Source organism: Heterodontus francisci, chromosome 5 (genome assembly GCF_036365525.1).
Source record: "Heterodontus francisci isolate sHetFra1 chromosome 5, sHetFra1.hap1, whole genome shotgun sequence".
NCBI lineage: Eukaryota > Metazoa > Chordata > Chondrichthyes > Heterodontiformes > Heterodontidae > Heterodontus > Heterodontus francisci.
This window is the reverse complement of record NC_090375.1, coordinates 183,247,386-183,268,126: the sequence shown is the minus strand read 5'-3', so window position 1 is coordinate 183,268,126 and position 20,741 is coordinate 183,247,386. Positions and strand designations below refer to the sequence as shown.

The 20,741-nt window shown below is 40.3% G+C and overlaps 1 protein-coding gene across 1 annotated transcript; it reads right to left on the bottom strand.

Moving 5' to 3' along the window:
• Positions 1 to 1,120: 1,120 nt before the first annotated feature.
• Positions 1,121 to 20,741, bottom strand: snrnp48 (small nuclear ribonucleoprotein 48 (U11/U12)). Its single transcript, XM_068032450.1, has 10 exons — positions 20,677 to 20,741; positions 19,748 to 20,076; positions 16,441 to 16,557; positions 11,769 to 11,829; positions 11,149 to 11,229; positions 5,624 to 5,812; positions 4,033 to 4,154; positions 3,110 to 3,243; positions 1,818 to 1,985; positions 1,121 to 1,716 (listed from the first exon to the last, which is right to left on the bottom strand). The coding sequence occupies exons 2-10, from the start codon at positions 19,946 to 19,948 to the stop codon at positions 1,662 to 1,664; spliced, it is 1,128 nt and encodes a 375-aa protein (XP_067888551.1). The 5' UTR covers positions 19,949 to 20,076; positions 20,677 to 20,741; the 3' UTR covers positions 1,121 to 1,661.

Here is a 20,741-nt window from a genome sequence, read left to right as displayed (position 1 = left end):
TATAGCGTAAAAAGATGACAACTTTATTTGCACTTTTTAATGTTGAGTCCCACTTTCGATTTTCGAATGACATTAAATAGAAACCCTGTCTGCCGTCTCAGGTGAATGTAAAGATCCCATGGCACTATGTCGAAGAAGAGCAGGGGAGTTATCCTGAGTGTCCTGGTCAATATTTATACCTTAATTAGCATCACAAAAACAGATTATCTGGTCATTTATCACAATGATGTGTGCAAATTGACTGCCATTTCATTGTCTCCAAGTACTTTACAGCCAGTCATGAAAGTCATGCAAGTTTTTTTTTTAAATGACCAATTCAGAAACAACATACTGTTTGGCTTTATGTAAAAGCTGAAATCAAATTGACATCATAACCAAGGGGGGAAAAAAAATCAATGCTGCATAAACCAGCAGGGTGAAAAAAAAATTACAGTAAAATTTTCTGTCTGATTAACTAGGAAGAGTTAAACCATCGGTTCAAATGTTGTAAATGCTAAGTGTCAAGTTTAGTTCAGCTGATAGCACTCTTGCCTCTTGTAGGTTGAAACCCCAAGTCTTCAACAAATAATCCAGGCTAATATTCACTGTAGTACTGAATGAGTGCTGCATTGTCCAAGTGCAATCTGTCATATGAAGCATCGTCTGCCCACTCACAAACGATCCCATGAAACTAGTTGCAGAGAAGCAGGAGGTTTCTCATGGTCCACAACCAATGCTACCAAAACAATCTGGTCATTGATTCATTTGCTGTTTGTGGAACTTTGCCATGTGCAAATTGGCTGCCTACATAACAGTTCAAAAGTAATCCAATGGTTGTAAAGTATTTTTCAACATCTTGAAGATGTAGGTCAATATATAAATGAAAGCTCTTTATGAAGGTCTTTCTCTGAAGTGAATAGGGCACGTTACACGTGTATCCAATGCATTTTCTATGTTAAAAATGTAGACATTTAAATTAGTTCTTTTTTAAATATGTAGAAAGTTAAAGTTTAAGGCAGTGAGATGATGTATCAAGAATTATTTATTCTCTATAAACCTCAAATATAATAGATACAGGAGTTAATTGCCTCAAGTTCAGAAAATGCAACATTTACTTTTCATTTAAAAAAAGTCCTTAAAATCTGTCTGGAAGGAAGCTTTATTTCAAGTTTAATATACATGTTTTCTCACCACATTCAGTTTATGGTTCAGTATTTAATTTAAAAAAGTCAACCTTAAAAATTTGCAAAAAATTAGTCGGTAAATAGGAAATCCTAAAGAGATGAATCGGTACTTGGGACTGGTTACAGTGCAATAATCTTAACAGTTCAGACAATGTCAAACTACGAAAATGAATCTCAAGCAGTTTAGAAATGATTTAGAACTCCAGATATCCACACTTGCCTTGTCACTCAAATACGGTAATTTTAATAATACATTCTGGTTAGCTATCTTACTTTTCATTTTACAGCTGGAGACATCAGTGAACAGTAATAATGGGCTGACTGCATGCAGATGATGTTTACTGTAATACTCAACTGGAAGTTTAAAAATTGTCATTGTGTAACCAGCTGTAGCCATTCATTTAAGGTTGCAACTTAAAAAATCAGTCTTTGTACACAATACTTAAATATTCTTTTACAAGATTAATTTCAATTCCTCATTCTATCGGTACTTCCAGTTCACTTCCGCCGTCTGTAACTTCGATGCCGGTCTTCATCTCGAGGATGATGCTCTCTGAAATTATATATCAGAAATGTTATATCTGTACTGCTACACTTAAGGCTTCCATTCTCTGTAATTAAACTGAATTACTTTCCAACGGGAGATCTACTCACTTCTCTCTTTTTTTCCTCGAATCTCTTTCTTTATCCCAATCTGGACTTTTTTTCCGTTCATGAGGACTTCGGCTGTGGTTCCTTCTCCGGCTGTCACGATCTACAGTCTTACTACTTCCAGTAGATTGAGATTCCATTGAAGATGACCGTTTATCACCAGATCTTCTTCTACAACCGAAAAATAAACCCCCAAAAAACAAAAATGTTAATGCAAGGCTATTATTCCTGCAGCAATCATCCTCGGGAACATTTCACAACATTGATGTAATTACAGAGCAAAAATGTAAAAGGTTCTGTTCAATTCATGTAAAATTAAAGCAGAATGACTACAATGCTGCCAATAATAAAAGTTTTCATTCTCTATACCTTCCCTCCTCTTGGGTTCTTTGCACTATTCATGCCTAAAAAGAGGTGTTACCTGCTCCCAGCCTTTTGCTCACCGTGTTAAGAAATAGGAGGAGTAGGCCATTTAGCCCCTCATGCCTGCCCTGTCATTCAATAAAATCATGGCTGTTCTTGACTGGCCAAGAGAAATATACAAGCAACTCAGTCAAGTGTTTTCATCTGGCCTTTATTTGTTCATTTTCCTCAATATTTCGTTCCCTCACCCTATCCTCGTCAAATTTAGAAACTTGTTATGTGAGGAAAGCAGTGAAATTGCCACATAGCAACATTTCTATGATGTCTTCTGCCAAGACTCCAGTTCTGCCTCAGTGAGTTTATTTAGTGAGTACAGGAAAGTTACAGGTTCAATCCCCAATGTGTGTTAAATTAACCGATTTAGCTAAGGCACTACTTTTGTTTGTGAGCGAGAGAATGGGGAAAAAACTCCTTCAAGATTACAGTTTTCCTATTATAGATCACAAGCATTTTATTAAGTTGCAAATAATGCAAAGTGCACATCAGGCATCCTGGCATCAGGCAGCATTTAGACAACTACTAGGGGGACTTTTAAGTTATATTTCACAATATATCTAAATTTGATTGGATGCTATACTTGATAGAACAGTAGTGGGTTGCTCTTGGGATATTTGACAAAAATGGCCTCTCACTGTACTCAGTACCTGATTGGAGAATTTCTCACACATGCCCATTTAAAATACAGATTTTGTATTTCTGTGCACGAGTTTGAACATTGAGATATGTTTTCAATCATTTTTAGGTATTGATTGTGGACTATAATGGAGCAAAAGACAAGTTTACACACTCACTAAATAATCGCCAATCCTCATTTCATGGTCAAATTCAAACAAATTTAATTCAAACAAATTTGACAACTGTAGTCTGCATACCTGCGAGGAACTGTAGAGCTTTTCAAAGATAATGAGTTCTGGTCATCATATTCTTCTGTGTTACTAGAGTCATTCTGGTCTTTCCATTGTCTTGACAGTTCTTCCATATGTACATTAATAACATCCTTAATTATCTGTGAGTTAATTAGACACAGTAAACATGATTAAATTTTAAACACAACAAACTGACGAATAAGGTGTGAATACTTTGCTTTGAAAGCCAACTTTTCACCCATTGGCTGATTTCACAAATGCTATTACAACTACAGTGGATTATCTGCCATAATAGAGGACGTCCTCCCCCCTCCCCGGTGGTGGATAATGAAAATCTGCAGATAGTCCTCACACTTTAGCCATAAAAATCTAATGCTGCAATATTGTGCAAATACAGTACAAACAAGTTTTATTCACCAGGAAACTGGAATGATGTACAAACATGAAACAGTAAGTGGTTTTAATGTTTTGTCCCACTGGAATTCTGACAAATAATCCAAAGAGCAGATGATTGGGGTGCAGATAATGGAAGTTTAAGTTTGAATCCTTTCTACTATTAATTTGAAATAAAAATCAGAAGTAAATTACAAAAAAATGTGCAAGCAAACAAGACAGGTAATGGTTATATATTCACAGTAGAAATTCTGCCACCTTGCTCTGCCACAGAAAAATACAAGGATTACAATGCTAGATTTTAAGTTAACCCGTTGTTAACATTATAATTCTATCCCAGGCATTTGCTTTATACCCTCCATCTACATCCTTAATTCCTGATGAGATTCACTAAATGAGAGTGGGAAAGAATAGGAGTAGGGGAGTAGAGAGGAAAGGGAAATTTAGAATGAGCAGAAAATAAATTTATCAAATAATCAACTTAGTATTTATCATAGACTGAGCATCGTTAAGACAACATTAGCTCACACACTTACCTCTGTGTAAGATTTCTTGGTTATATGAACATTCTTGGCTCTGTAGGATTGGCGACGACGTTTGTAATCTCTCATTTCAGCAAGAATTTCAAGGTGTGACTTTGGCCCTTTCTGTTCTTCATCTATGTAGGGTGAGGAAGTTTTTTTTAAATATATAAAAAAGTGGTCTGCATAATTAAAGTCATATGGAAGTATGGATTATACATACAAGGCGACTTGGGGCCCGACAACTTCCAACGATCAGGAACCTGCACTAGTACCAGACCAATACTATGCTTCCATGGTTCCCAACATAGTAAGCAGACTAAATCTTTGAATAGCCCAGATGCTTAAACTTGCCCAGCAGTATAATGGGTAATTAATGGGTAATGCAATTTATCATAAAGTATCTATACCATCAAAATCTGAGAATTACTTTTTATGATGCACTAACATCTTGCTAAACATAGACAAATACACGGTGCCTTAGGATAATTATCAATCTTAACTGGAGACATGTTGACAAATGAACATGAACTTCAAAAGAAACATTCAATTCCCCAGAAGACCGAAATAACCTGATTATAATCAAATGTAATATTTTTCACCAGTAATCAGTACTGATTTACACACAATCATTGCTTTTTAATCTACCTATTTCCCAAGAGCACAGGGTATTGTACTGATATTGAATCTTTGCAATAGATGAGGGTATTTGCTGAATTGAGAAGTTAGGAACTGAAGGAGCAGAGATATTTAAAAGTCCAAGTAAAGAAATCACCACCAGAGGAAATAGTTTCTCTCCATCTTGCCTATCAATTCCTTAAACATCTAATTAGATCAAACCTTAACTTTCTACATTCAAGGGAATACAAGCCTAATCTATGCAACCCATCTTAATAATTTAATACTTTTAGCACCAGTATCATTCTGGAGAATATGCTCTGCACCCCCATCAAGGCTTTCCTGAGGTGCAGTGTGCAGAACTGAATGGAGACCAAAAAGACATTTATATAACTACCACAACTTCCATCCATTTAATTTCAGTCCTCTTGAGATAAAAGCCAATACTTCATTAGCCTTTTTAATTATGTTGTGTACCTGTCCACTAACTTCTGGTGATTTCTCTACCCGGACTTTTAAATATCTCTGCTCCTCCACTCAGCAAATACCCTCATCTATCCATCTTAGGTCCAAAATGAATGACCTCACACTTCCCCATATGGAGCTCCATCTACCAAAGCTTTGCTCACTCACTCTATTAATGTCCCTTTGCAACTTTCTGCTCCCAACTACACTGTTTACTGTGACACCTAACATGATGTCAGCAAAATTGGATATACAACTATTAATTCCACTTGTATCAACCATAGCATTTATACATTCAACCAAATGATAGTCTAGAGCAGTACATAAATGAAACCAACCCTGTTGTAATCAAATATATTTTTAATAAAATCTTTAGAGTCAGATTAAAACAGTGATGATATTGTACTTTTCCCTATATTTGAAACTTGACTCTTGGTTCTGGTATTATTTGCTTACAGTAATAGATGAATACACTAAGCTAGTTCAAGCTATGGAAAAGTTAAAAGAAAAATTAAAAACAAACCTCGGCTGAGTTTTGCAGCAAGGTCCACATACAAATCACTGTCACTTTCAATAGAACTAGATTTAGTTCTTTGCTGACTGGTTTCTTTGACAACATGTTCATAGATAGCTAGGCGATCCGCTGGTGTTAGGTCACTGATGAAACGTTTATGATTCTCAGGAACTTCAAGAGGGCATGACGAATAATCACCTATGTATATATTAACAGTTTACTCAGTTACTCCTGAACTTTACATAATTTTTCAAGAAATAGTGCAAGAGTCCAACTCCAAGCATTGGAAAATGGGCTATTGTATGCGTTGTCAAACAAAAGAAAAAGCATTCATTCTTATATTTTACAGATTCTGGAGATATTTTGGAAGATATCTAGTAATAAAGAAAATTTTCAAAAATTACATCAAATTCTAATGATGAAAAAATAGTTTTAACGCTTACAACAAGCCCAGTAGTGTTAACAGGACAAATAATCTGGATTTCATCAGTTTGAGTTCCGACCTGCTGCCTCAATATCAAGGTTGCCATGTCTTGACCAAGCCACTAGGTGGAGCTCTTGCAATAAGGTGCCTTTTTCAGTAGGCGCAAGCTGAAAGATCTCTGGCCACCTCATTCAAACCACAGTATGGGTCTTCTATAACAAAATGCTGACAATAGGAGTCAGCACTCACAAGGACATCTTCAGAAATCTAGGCATGCAGCCTGCGACTTCCCCTCAATGCACTCCCTACTGGGTGCATTAAATTGTAGAATTATCCTTGACATCATTTACTAAATATTGTAATGAAGTCTGCAGTCTAGGGCAGTCTGCCTTACCAAATAAAGGTATGTAGTACAAATGGGAATCAAAACTCAGACAAACGTGTCAGTTTACAAAGCAATAGGATAACTGTTGCATCCAAGAAAGATAAACTTCTGTGTTATTCATACAAAATGATATACAAAGACAGAATTGTTTTCAAAATTCTATCTAGCATTGAGCTGGTGGTACAATGCATCAGTCCGCTGCAACAGTTAGTGTCCTCGGACTTCTACACAAGAACCATCCAACTTTCCAAACCTCACTGGATTATTCAGGTACAGTAATAAGCAGATAGAGAAACAAGATAATAGTTTAAAACAGCAAAACAACCTCAACTCCCAATTCAGTCTCTGTTCCACAAACTGACACTATAATACCACAAGTGAAATGTCAGCCATGACTTTGAATCCTGGGATAGGGGTAACAAATAGTTACAAAGAGAAAAATGAAGATCACACGCACCTCTAAAAAACAAAAATGAACTACACTTGTACATCCTATGTTACATGTTGAACTTATTAAAATAATAGTCGGTAAATCAAAATTATTGCTACAGATTTAAAGGGGGATGTTTAAAAAGTTTTACAGAACAAAAATTGACTAAAATCACAGTGATTCTGACATTACTGATACTTAAGAAATCTGGGTAAAAGAGGAGCAGTATGCTTCAATGTCAGGAATAAGGTCATGTATTCAAACAGCTAGAAAGTTCATGAAGTTCTGTGCTCTTTAATGCAAGACACTGAAGATTCTGATAAAAGACACACATGGAAACATGCAACAGATTGCTGGTCCTAAAATCAATGTGATATTAACTAAGTCTTTATATTTTTTTTTAAAAGATTGCCAGCTCATCAGGGATGGCAAATAAAGCACCAACTCCAGATATGCCCTGTCTACTTTACCTCAAGTAACTTTAACTGTATAATTACTAACCCAAAAGGCATTTACAATCCCTTATACACCAGATGTTCTGCATATATGTACAGTAAGTGATTTGCTTACCTTGCAAGCTAGATCCATCTACTGGTAACTTATTAAAACTTCAAAACATAGATGTCTTAACTAATGCAATGGTAAGGACCTGTTTAAAACCTCAGCATTCTATTTGACCCTGAGCTGAGTTTCTGACTCCATAACCACTCCACCACCAAGAGTGCCTACTTCTGGCTCCAGAATATCGCACTACTCAGCCCTTTTGCTGATGAAACACTCACCCAAGCTTTTTTTTCCTCCAGACACAACCACTCCAATGCTCTCCTGGCTGGCCTACCGCCCTCCCTAAACGTAAGCTCATCCAAAATTCTGCTGTCTGTAGTCTACCAAGTTCCGTTCACTTGCCACTCACTGACCTACATTGTCTCCTAAACCCCAATCATTTTGATATTAAAAATGTTCATCCTCATGTTCAAATCCTTCAATAGCCTTGCCCCTCCAAATTTCTGTAAGCTCCTCCAACTATGGTTTTTGCCCACCCCCCCACTTCCTTCACCCCACCATAGGTGGATGTACTGTCAGCCGTCCAGGCCCCGAGCTCTGGAATTCCCTCCCTAAACCTCTCCATTTCTCTTCCTCTGCCCCTCCTTAAAACCTACCTCTTCGACCATATGTTCGGCCACCTGATCTAATGTCTCCTCCTTTGTTATCAGTATTAATTTTTATCTGATTATGCTCCTGTGAAGCACGATGGGACATTTTACTACTTTAAAGGCACTATATGCCAGTTGTTGTTGCTGTTGAAATGCTCTGCTTTACATGTTCAACTGTGATGGATTCATGACTATTTAAGTAGGATATCAATATTCCTTCTAGTGATTATGGTAATTTTGCTCGTAGCAATCAGTTTACATGGCATCAAAAACTTACATTTGGAAAATGTTGATTAATTGGTTAAATTCAGCATTTTCTGTTGTTCCAGATAATGAAATCAGATATAAATACAGACCTGTAAAGTACAGGCCTGCTAAGGAACAGTACTTTGAATGCAAATCTATCTGTGCAAGTAGGTCTATTCAGCAAACCAAGTACAGATCAGTATCTCTTAACACAATCTTTTAATTCTATTTAACCAGTCCATTTAATTGAGGCTCATATTTAAAGGATATAATAATTTTAAAAGGATACTGTATGACATCAAGTAAAATTCTGTGCAAATCTGTACATGAGGAGAACATTCTTTCATGTTCATCATTCCTGTCAAATATACTCACCCCTGTTACTGAAAGAGAAAAACCAAGAAGTTTAAATTATCATGTTCAAAATGAATTCCAAATATTTAGTGAAATGTGCATCAACAGAATTACAATTAAGTAGTTTACTGCCATTGTCAGCGTCAAAATTATGTTCAATACCATCAGCTGAAGTTTATCTTTAGTTACAGGAACCAAGATTGAACAATTGGTGCAGCAGCTCACCACCACCTTCTCAAGGGCAATTAGGGATGGGCAATAAATGCTGGCCTAGCCAGTGATGCCCACGTCCCCCAAACAAATGAATAAAAAAAAAGAAACAGGCAAAGTGAAGAGTTCCTCATATCTATGGCCAACATCTCCTACATACACTGGGTAATAGTGCACATGCGTCCTGTATGTAGGTTATATTTTTCACATAAATGCTGGTTTAGTCACTTGTACTGACATCCAGTACAATGTATATCTACTCCTCACCCCACCATACCACCAACCTCCCAATGTCAACCAGCAGTCCAGAAATATCCCAAAGAAAAAAAAGGAACATAACATATAAGCAAATGCCTTGAAAAAAACTTCTTCCTGGTACACAGTATTACAAATATAGTTAATTTAACTGCTTCAAAAAAAAAGGAAAAATACCACTTACATCTTGCAAGTACAATAGGTTATTACTACAGAACAGGAGTTACTCCCAAGAATATTGAGAATTTACCTAAGAGAAGCGAGTCCCTAACCGCTTAGTAAAGCAGAATTAGACTACAATTGCAAGTGCATTTTATTTTTCAAAACCATTTCCATATCAACCATGCAAGCTTTTAAAAATATTTTTAGCAAACTCACTAGAGTACATACAGTCCTTCAATTGAGAACGTTATTTAGAACAAAGAAGAGATTTTCTTGTTCATCACAACTGCTTAGCCACAAGTCACTGCTTTGCATGAATGGTTTCCAACTTGTCCTTGAACCTCATTTCTACACTGCAAGGGTCTATGAGAGGTGTCATCAAGCCTCAATACAGTTAAATACATCAATCCAACCCTTAAAGCATTACTACTGACTGGTACAAGGGAAGAATTCCAGGTCAAGTATGAGGAGGGTTTTTGCACTGTACCATTAAGAAAATTGGGGCTGAGAGGTTCAACTATGCTATGCTTTAAAAAAAAAATGATTACCACCATTAAATTTCAAGACAAATGTCTAAGCTCGCAGACTTGAGTTAATTTTCTACATAATTCATAATAAACTGAATAATTTCAGTCACAATCATACCAAGGATTAACTAGAAGTCAAGATCAATTACAACAGGAGTTAGTCAATCACATAAGGAATGTACCACTAACAAGTTACTGTATTAAAATGTGATTAAATTGGGATAGCTACTGTTAAAATGTAAGCTTCTTCATTTATCTAATAATGTAATTGATAAATGGTATGGAGCATCTGAGCTATGCAGAAAGACAAACAGTACTAGGGATGTTCACGTTAAGAAAAGAAGGAAGCTTACAGGTGGCGTTACTGAGATATGAGATCCTCAAGGAATAATTAAATGGATTCCAGAATGATTTTCAATATTAATTCAAGGAGAAGACAATTAGATTCATACTTAACAGAAAACATAAAGACAAGTTTGAGATGCAACTTCTTCACTGAGGATGTTATAATTTTTTAAAAACAGAATCATGGACTCCTTTCTGCAGAAAAGGCTATTCAGGGGCTTTAGAATTAAAGTAGGGTCAGGAATCTGTGACCTTTAGAACCAGCCTAACAGATGGAGATGATGGTTTCTAGTTGTCTACAGTTCTGTTGCATAGGAACACAAGTACAGGAGTAGGCCATTTCAGCTCCTCAAACCTCTTTGCCATTAAATGAGCTCATGGTTGTCTGTACCTCAACTCTACTTACCAGCCTTCACTCCATATCCCACGATACCCTTACCCAACAAAGAACTATCAATGTCAGTCTTGAAAAATTCAACTGATCCAGCAAAGGCCTTCTGGTGTCCCTAATAACTGAGGCATTTTGGGGAAGGGCTAGTGTAAATCCAATAATGCATCATGGGCAAGCATGGTTACCTGTCTGGAAGATCTGGAAGTAATTTCCCAAGAGTTTGTCCTGAAATTATCCACAATATTTTTGTCTTCCCCAGAAGTTTCATTACTAGCTGTGATGAGAGTCATGCAGGAGGATGTACCATCGAATGGATAGGGTGATCATTGCTGGCCTGATGTGGTTTTCTTCCTAATGTTCATATTAGCAATGACATTTTGCACAAAATTACATATACAATGATAACCGTCAATGGAAAGATGGCAGCATGGTCGAATGTTTGATCTTCATTGATAATATAGCTAATGCCTCAGCTGTACAGATGGCCAGTGCCAGAACAGCTATTTCAAGAAGACTGTTTTGAAGAGGAACCACTATGCTAATGTAGAGTGCTAACATCCTAGTTTAAATTAACTTTACATTAGAATATCACTGAAGGTCTTCAAAATTGTATTGGAAATAAAAAAAAATCCAACTTAGATTCTCGCTTACCCTGAGAAAACACTCTCTCTTCTTTTCCAGGTGGAGCTTTACTTTTTGCTTGTTGAATTATCTGAGTCTGCAAATTTTTATCTAAATAGAATAAAAACAATTCTCACCATTTTGTACAATCTTGTGTGATGGCACTTCATTCAGGGAGTTGTATGCTAAGACATGAACAAGTCAACTAAGATATTCAAACATATATTCTCTAAATATTGGAAATACTCAGTAGGTCAAGCAGCATCTGTGTGGAGAAAAAAAAAAATCAGTTCGGATGAAAGGTCACAGAACTGAAATGTTAACTGTTTCTCTCTCCAGAGATACTGCCAGACCTGCTGTGTAATTCCAGCACTTTCTGTTTTTATTTAAGATTTAATACTTTGGCAATCCAATATGAGGTGCATTTTGGCAACTTTCTGTGGTGTTGCATGTTGATTATTCCAATAGGATTTCTCTCTCAGCCCACACTGGTTGGTTTAAAGTACATACCCATCCCTTCTATATGCAGAGTACAGTCACTAATTATTACAATTTCATTAAAATTAATGAAATCAGTTTATCAAAAAAATGAAATCTGGAAGTTGCAGCTAAAGTGAGTTAGTTTTCTTGAACACCTACATTGTACATACCCATTTTAAAAGTAGGTACCCGAGCTTTTGTGTAGGCAAACGAGGGATCATACATTTCAGCCTGAATGTTAAAAGAATCAAGAAAACATTATAAAATTAAAAATTGAATTTACATATGAAAGCGAATTTACAGTTAAGTGCTTATCTATTGATTACTTAAGCTTGATATTAGCAGATGCGCATTTAATATATTCCCATGAGAATCCTCTGACCACTTTATTAATGTTAGTGACAAGCCATTTAAAATAAGCTAGTCAATGTATCTTCTAAAATAGAGGACAAAAAAATTGCCATACAGACATGTCTGTTAATATAAACAAAGTGACTCCTGACAATGCAGCGGCCCGCTGACGTCATCAAAGCGCTCCAAGCTGCACACGTCCGCAAATGGTCTCCTGCGCTCTGAGATGCTGTGCACACGCAGCCTACGTCTTGCCTTGCCAGGACTAACAAGCTCATGCGCAGAAAAACGCTCTTTCCCCCTCGGCCACTCACTCCAGGCCGCATGCTCCTCACTCCCCCCCCACCACTTCCCCACTCTCCAGCCGCTCACTCCCCGCCCCCGCTCTCCGGCCCCTCGCTTCGCCCACCCACCCCAGCCCCTCGCTTCGCCCACCCACCCCAGCCCCTCGCTTCGCCACCCCCCCCCAACCCCATCCCTACAGATGCTAGCTCCAGGCCGCGGGCTACTTCCCTCCTCTCGGCCATTCGCTCCGCCCGCAGCAAAGCAGGCCGCGAGCGGTGACGGGACGACATAGGAGCGAATGGTCCAGAGGAGGGAAGCGGCACGGCCTAGAGCTAGTGGCTGGAGGGATGGGGGTGGGGTGGGCGGGCAGCGGGGAGTGAGCGGCCGTGGGTTGAAGTTATTTTTGTGATAAGTTGAGCAGCGCCATCTTTAATCTTGGCAGCAGCCTGAACATCGCAGACAGTGACGTTTAAGTGAATGACGCTGCATTTACTCATGTGCTTGTACAGCGCCACCTAGTGGTTATGTTGTCAAATGTATATAAAATTATCTTTAGGTTCTACTATTTTACAAAAATTACATTTACTGGGCTTCTTCAGGATATCCATATGCCACGCATTTGACTTGTCAAGAAAACCCCACATGCCAAATGAGAAATATTAATTCCATCGGATGGAAACTTAAATTAGACTTTTAATGGAAAAAAATCCTACAGTATCTTTTAAAAAAACTAGCAGCCACTGCAATTTACATCTAAAATACCAGGAGATTGAACTGGAGACAAAAGTCCAACAAGAAGCCCATCCAGGAGAATGGCCTGCTCGAAGTGACTGAATTACCTAAAATGGCATCATTAGCAGGCAGTCAAGGCAATCCTCACATATTGACTTTGAAAGAGCCAACCCCCTCCAGTGTGAACTGGCATCCTGAGGCATGTGGAACCTTGAATTTCATTAGGAGGTTACAGAAAACCTCATTAAAAACAACAAAGTGACTCCTGACAATGCAGCGGCCTGCTGATATCAGAGCGCTCCAAGCTGTGCACATGCGCAAACGGTCTCCTGCACTCAGATGCTGCGCATACACAGCCTACATCTTGCATTGCCAAGACTAACTGGCACATGCGCAGGAAAACACTCTCCCCCCTTGGCCACTCACCCTCTGGCCGCCTGCTCCTCGCTCCCCCACCCACCCTCCGGACACTCGCTCCTCACTTCTCCCCCACCGGCATGCTGCTCTACCCTCTCCCCCACCGCTCGCCGGCCACTCGCACCCTCTACCGCCCCCCCCCCACTTCTGCTCTCTGGTTGATCACTCCCCGCTTCCCCCTCTCTGGCCCCTCGCTCTCCGCTTGCCCCACTTCCCTCCAGATGCTAGCTCTAAGCCGCGGGCCGCTTCCCTCCTCTCGGCCACACGCTGCACCCGAAGAAGCAAAGCGGGCCATGAGGAGTGATGGGGTGACGTAGGAGCAAGTGGCCAAGAGGAGGGAAGCGGACCGCGGCCTAGAGCTAGTGTCTGAAGAGATGGGGGGGGGGGGGGGGGGTTGGTGAAGCGAGAAGCTTCAGAGAGCAGGATGGGGAGTAGCAGGCGGCCGGAGAGCAGGACGGTGGAGGGTGGGGGTAGCGAACGGTTGGAGAGCGGGATGGCACTGAAACCTCAGAATTACACAGCGTGTGCAGTACTGTCAAAGCTGCTGTCCTTCTAATGATACTTTAAACAGCGCAATGCTCTCCGAGTATCAAACATGTCCATTGTGTGCTGCCATGGGTTGAAGTTGTTTTTCGGTGATAAATTGAGCGGCGCCATCTTTAATCCTGGCAGTTGCCTGAACGTCGCAATGACGTTTCAGTCGATGAGGCTGCATTTGTGCATGTGCCAGTACAGCGCCACCTAGTGGTTGCATTGTCAGCAAACACAGCCTAAAAACAAAGGGGATTGAGAGAACTGTGCGACTCCCTGTCCATCTCAGAAAAAACAAGACACAAGCAGAACCCGAGAATGCAATAGCAGAAAGCTTCCCTTTCTCTCTCCAGAGAGCATCAAGTTTGAAAACTGTCTGCGATTGGGGGACTCTCCAAGCCTACAGACTGCTATAGCCAGCGACCAGGGTAAGAGAGCCAACTACAATTCTGCCTCAGGAAAACCGGAGTAAAGCAGGCCAAAGGGAACTTTGACCAACCAAGAACTTCAAGAGTACAACTCCAGCCGGGCAATGACCGAATCATCCAACCTCAAACTGTGTATTTAACTTTTATTTATTCTGGACTTTAATCCAACCATCAAATTTATTTTCCCCTCTGTCATCTATTTGCGTGTGAGAGATTCTCGTGTGAATGTCTAGTGAATTTTTTAGTATTTTTAAATCAGGTTAGAGTGTTAAATATAATAAACTTACCTCTTTCTGGTTTAAACTCAAGAAAACCTGTCCAATTGGTTCTTTCACTATCTCAGTAAAGGTAAAAGGTAATACACTCACGGAGGTGGTAAGCACAACCACGGTTTAAAAAAGATTAAATCCTGTTGTAGTCAAATAAGAGGAAGGGCACGAGGGGAGCCCTTCTCACCTGACCGTAACAGATTGCCAGCACTGACATGAGTGCGGTGCGGCAGTTAGCGCAATTGGGTCTTTTTTTAAAATTCTTTCATGGGATGTAAGCATATCTGGCAAGGCCAGTATTTGTTGCAGATCCCTAATTGCCCTTGAGAAGATGATAGTGAGCCGCCATCTTGAACCGCTGCAGTCCATCTGAGGTAGGTACACCCACAGTGCTGTTAGAAAGGAAGTTCCAGGTTTCTGACCCAGTGGCAGTGAAGGAACTATGGTAGGTTTCCAAGTCAGGATGGTGTGTGGCTTGGAGGTGAACTTGCAGATGGGGTGTTCCCATGCATCTGCTGCCCTTGCCCTTCGAGGTAGGTGAAGTCACAGGTTGGAAAGTGCCATTGAAGGAGATGTGGCAAGTTGCTGCCATGCATTTTGTATATTGTACACATTGTTGCCACTATGCGACGGTTGTGATGGGAGTGAATATTTAAGGTGGTGTATGCTGTACCGATCAAGCGGGCTGTTTTGTCCCGGATGGTGTTGAGCTTCGAGTTTTGGTGGAGCCGTACTCATCTAGGCAAGTGAAGAGTATTCTATCAAACCCCTGTCTTATGAATTGTAGATGGTGGACAGGCTTTGGGGAGTCAGATGAGTTACTCGTCACATAATTCCCAGCTTCTGACCTACTCTTGTAGCCACACTATTTATGTGGCTGGTCCAGTTCAGTTTCTGGTCAATGGTAACCCATTGGTAATGTTGGAGATTCAGCAATGGTAATATCGTTGAATGCCAATAGATGATGGTTAGATTCTCTCTTGTTGAAGGTGGTCATTGCCTAGCACTTGTGTGGCACAAATGTAACTTGCCACTTATCAGCCCAAGCCTGATTGTTGTCTGTGTCTTGCTGCATGTGGACACAGACTGCTTCAGTATCTGAGGAGTTGCGAACGTGCAATCATCAGCGAACATCCCCACTTCTGACCTTAAGATGGAGAGAAGGCCATTGATGAAGCAGCTGAACATGGTTGGGCCTAGGACACTACCTCTTCATTAATATACTAAAATATATCATTTTGGAGATATGTTCTGCAAAGATGAGGGAAGCAACAGAAGGGAAAAATTGTGTTATATAGTGAAAATGATCCAAGCAGATCTCTATGACTGATGTCTCAGTGCATTTCGTCAACAATATGACAAGTCCTGTAAATTGTACTTTTCTAAAACCTACCCTTTTTATGAATATTCATGCATAAGCTATAGGCAAATACTTGTGCTTCATCCTCCCACTTCTATGCTAGATATCCTACTGACTCCCCATACTGGTTTGCTACATGGTACCAGCAATGCTAAATCAACTTAACAGGAAATGTATAAATTAGTTATTATAGTCATAGAACTGACATATACACCATTTTTAAAAAAAATCACGCTATGGACAGATATCATGATTTGGCCATAACAGAATAAGTGAGTCAATTAATTTTGAAGTACAACATGCAGTTTCCAAGTTTTGCTAATCTGTACTTCTGAAACAAAAATGAATACTTTCTAGAAACTTGGCAACTGAGTTTATCTAAACAAAAACTGATTTGCAGTCAAACACTTGAATTACATACTGGACAATTAGTCCAGTTCAAATGCATTTCCCACACTTGCATACAGACCTCTTCTTCTCTTGAATATTCCAGCTTCCTCAGTCTGCAAGATGCAACATGCTTTTCTAGCGATGATTTCGGAAGTCTGTGACCCGCATCAAACGGACAAGTAACCACTGGATCAGGCTGGAAAAGTTGGAGGAAGAAAAGTTATTCCAGGATAAAAGATAGCAATAAGTGAAAATAGCCTTTACCATACAATGAATATTCTACATACAGGCCTAATTTTAGCATTTAACTTGATGAAACTCAATAATTCTTCCCTTTCCCAAAAGATGGCTTCAGGTTAAACTCACAAAAAAAAATCACCTTTAAACTCTGTAGGAGGATTTACATCACGGTATGCCCCTCCACACTGCAATAAAGATTCCTTCTTATTTATTCAATTCATGGCTGATGTTTTGATGCCCTGTGTTTTAAAAAAAATTATTTTCTAATTAAATCTAATATTCTGATAATAAATAGGGTTTCATTTTTGACCTAAAAAGCACATTAAGTTTATGTTAATTTCATCTGATTTCAAGACCTAAATTCAGAACTCCTTCACTGCACAGCATCAGTCACTCAAGTCTTTGGAGTGAGATTAAAAACTTGCATATAGCAGCTTTCATAAGCTAAGGGAGTCCCAAAGCAGTTTACAACCAAAGTACTTTTGAAGTCTACTAACTGTTATAATGGAAGAATGTGGCAACCAGTTTGTGCACAGCAAGCTTCCACAAACAGCAATGTGATAAAACCAAAATCTTTTTTTTTTTTTGAGACGTTGACAGAGAAATATTGGGATAACTCCCGTGCTCTTCTTCCAAATAGCACTATGAGATAATTTACACCCAATCGAGAGGGCAGACCGGGGCTTGAGTTTAACATCTCATCTGAAAGATGACAATGCGCACTTACTCAGTCGTGCACTGGGAACATCAGCCTAAATTTTGTTGTGCTCTGCTGTAAAACGCTAAATCCACAATCTTCGTGACTCAAGAGGCGAGAGTGCAACCCACTGAATCACGGCTGACTTTTAAAAATATATGTATGTACAATATATATTAATTTAAAATAAAAATATTATACATACACATATATTCACTTTAAAAGACTGATTCTATGCAAAACTTAGTGTAGGTCTCTCCTACCACACATATACAGGGATCAAACTGGGGAGTGGGACAGCATAGCTCCGTGGCGAGCCGGCATGGATTCGATGGGCTGAATGGCCTCCTGTGCCGTAAATGAATCTACGTACATACTCTATAATAAAAGGCTGATTGTAGACAAACACTAGATGAGGCCATTCCTATCTCATACACACATATACATATATTTTAAACATAAAGGTTTACAACACAGAAGGAAGCCATTCGACCCATTGCGTCCGAAATAGAGCTATCCAGTCTAATCCCACCTTTCAGCTTTCGGTCGATAGCCCTGTAGGTTATAGCACCTCAAGTATATATACAAATGTTTTTAAAAATGCAATGAGGGTTTCTGCTTCTACCACCTTTCAGGCTGTGAGTTCCAGAGCATGCCCCCCCCCGCCCCTCCCCAACCCATTGGGCGAAAAAAATTACTTCTCAACTCTCTACAATCCTTTTTAAAAATTACTTTACATATACGTGCACTTAATAATAACTGGGAGACTGCAGACCATGCCTCTCCAACTATATAGATATATATGTACTCTATAAGAACAGGGGCACTGCAAACCTGGCCCCTCCGACTAAAGAAAAATAGTAGGAGGCCTAGTCTATATAGATGTTGCTCAATAATAGGCTGACTGCAGACCATGCCGTTCCTATGATACAGATATACAAGTACTCTGTAACAACAAGGGGACCACAGACCAGGCCTCTCCTGCTGTATAGATACATATGTACTTAACAGGGGGAGGACTGCAGACTACACTCTACTATATAGATATATACATACTCAATAATAACAGAGGGGACTGCAGACTAGGCCTCTACTATATAGATATATATGTACACGATAATAATGGGAGGACTGCAGACTAGGCCTCTACTATATAGATATATATGTACTTGATAATAATGGGGAGACTACAGACTAAACCTCTATTGGTACAAAAGGTGAAGTCACACGGGATCAGAGGTGAGCTGGCAAGATAGATACAGAATTGGCTCAGTCATAGAAGACAGAGGGTAGCAGTGGAAGGGTGTTTTTCTGAATGGAGGGCTGTGACTAGTGGTGTTCCGCAGGGATCAGTGCTGGGACCTTTGCTCTTTGTAGTATATATAAATGATTTGGAGGAAAATGTAGCTGGTCTGATTAGTAAGTTTGCAGACGACACAAAGGTTGGTGGAGTTGCGGATAGGGATGAGGATTGTCAGAGGATACAGCAGGATATAGATCGGTTGGAGACTTGGGCGGAGAAATGGCAGATGGAGTTTAATCCGGACAAATGTGAGGTAATGCATTTTGGAAGGTCTAATACAGGTGGGAAGTATACAGTAAATGGCAGAACCCTTGGGAGTATTGACAGGCAGAGAGATCTGGGCGTACAGGTCCATAGATCACTGAAAGTGGCAACGCAGGTGGATAAGGTAGTCAAGAAGGCATACGGCATGCTTGCCTTTATCAGTCGGGACAGAGAGTATAAAAATTGGCAAGTCATGCTGCAGCTGTACAGAACTTTAGTTAGGCCACACTTAGAATATTGTGTGCAATTCTGGTCGCCACACTACCAGAAGGACGTGGAGGCTTTGGAGAGGGTACAGAAGAGGTTTGCCAGGATGTTGCCTGGTCTGGAGGGCATTAGCTATGAGGAGAGGTTGGGTAAACTCAGATTGTTTTCACTGGAACGACGGAGGTGGAGGGGCGACATGATAGAGGTTTACAAAGTTATGAGCGGCATGGACAGAGTGGATAGTCAGAAGTATTTTCCCAGGGTGGAAGAGTCAGTTACTAGGGGACATAGGTTTAAGGTGAGAGGGGCAAAGTTTAGAGGGGATGTGCGAGGCAAGTTCTTTACACAGAGGGTGGTGAGTGCCTGGAACTTGCTGCTGGGGAGGTGGTGGAAGCAGGTACGATAGCGACGTTTAAGAGGCATCTTGACAAATATATGAATAGGATGGGAATAGAGGGATACGGTCCCCGGAAGAGCAGAAGGTTTTAGTTTAGGCAGGCATCAAGATCGGCGCAGGCTTGGGGGGCCGAATGGCCTGTTCCTGTGGTGCACTGCTCTTTGTTCTTTATATAGATATATATGTACTCGATAATAACAGAGGGGAGACTCGGCCTCTACTATCTCGATCGATACGTACTCAATAACGGGCCGGACTGCAGACTAGGCCTCACCTACCTGCGGCTCGGTGCCGGTGTCGCTGCTATGCCCCGGTAGCGGGAAGCCCTCGCTGCCGCCGCTCCAGCCCAGCGCGCTCAGGATGCCGCCGATGGAGCGCGTGCAGCTCTGCGCGAACTCCGCCAGCTCGCTCACGCGCTCCAAACGGCTCTGCAACCGCTTCGAATACTCGATGTTCGCCTCCACCACCTCCGCCGCCATTTTGTCCACGCTCCTCACGACCAGAGGAACCTCTACCCTTCCTCTACCAGCCGTCTTTTCCGGTTCAGTCACACGCTTATTATTCCGGAATAAAATCCCGAACAAGGTGATATTAGGTTGGCCGCAGTCTTATCAAACAAACATAAAGCTTAATCAAATTTTCAAAATGGATACAGCTAAAAAAAAACTTTCACGAAAACCAGGTGTGGCAGAGGGTGGTGTAGTGGCATTGTCACAATGTCACTGGACTCATAACCCAGAGACTTAGGGTATGGTTCTGAGAATACGATGGGTTCAAATCTCTCCACCAGCATGACAGAGGTTTGAATTTGAGTTCACAATTAATAAATCTGGAATTTGGTTAAATACAGAGTAAAGCTCCCTCCACACTGTCCCCATCAATATATCCAGCATCTGAAAAGGCACTGTAATGCAGCAAAGTGATATTTCCATTTCCTATACCAGCTATCTCTGTGGAATTACTGATGTCAGTTCAATATTTAAATTTTAAAAAAACACTCAGTCGTATCTAACCACTACGAAGTCAATAAGGAATGAAACCGGACCGACCACCCAGCATCGACCAAAGCACCACAAATGACAATGGCAAACCCAGCCCCGTCGACCCTGCAAAGTCCTCCTGATTAACATCTGGGGTCATGTGCCAAAGTTGTGTAAGAAGTGTCCCACAGACTAGTCAAGCAACAGCCTGACATAGTCATACTCACCAAATCGTATCTGACAGACAATGTCTCACATAACGCGATCACCAACCCCGGGATGTCCAGTCCCA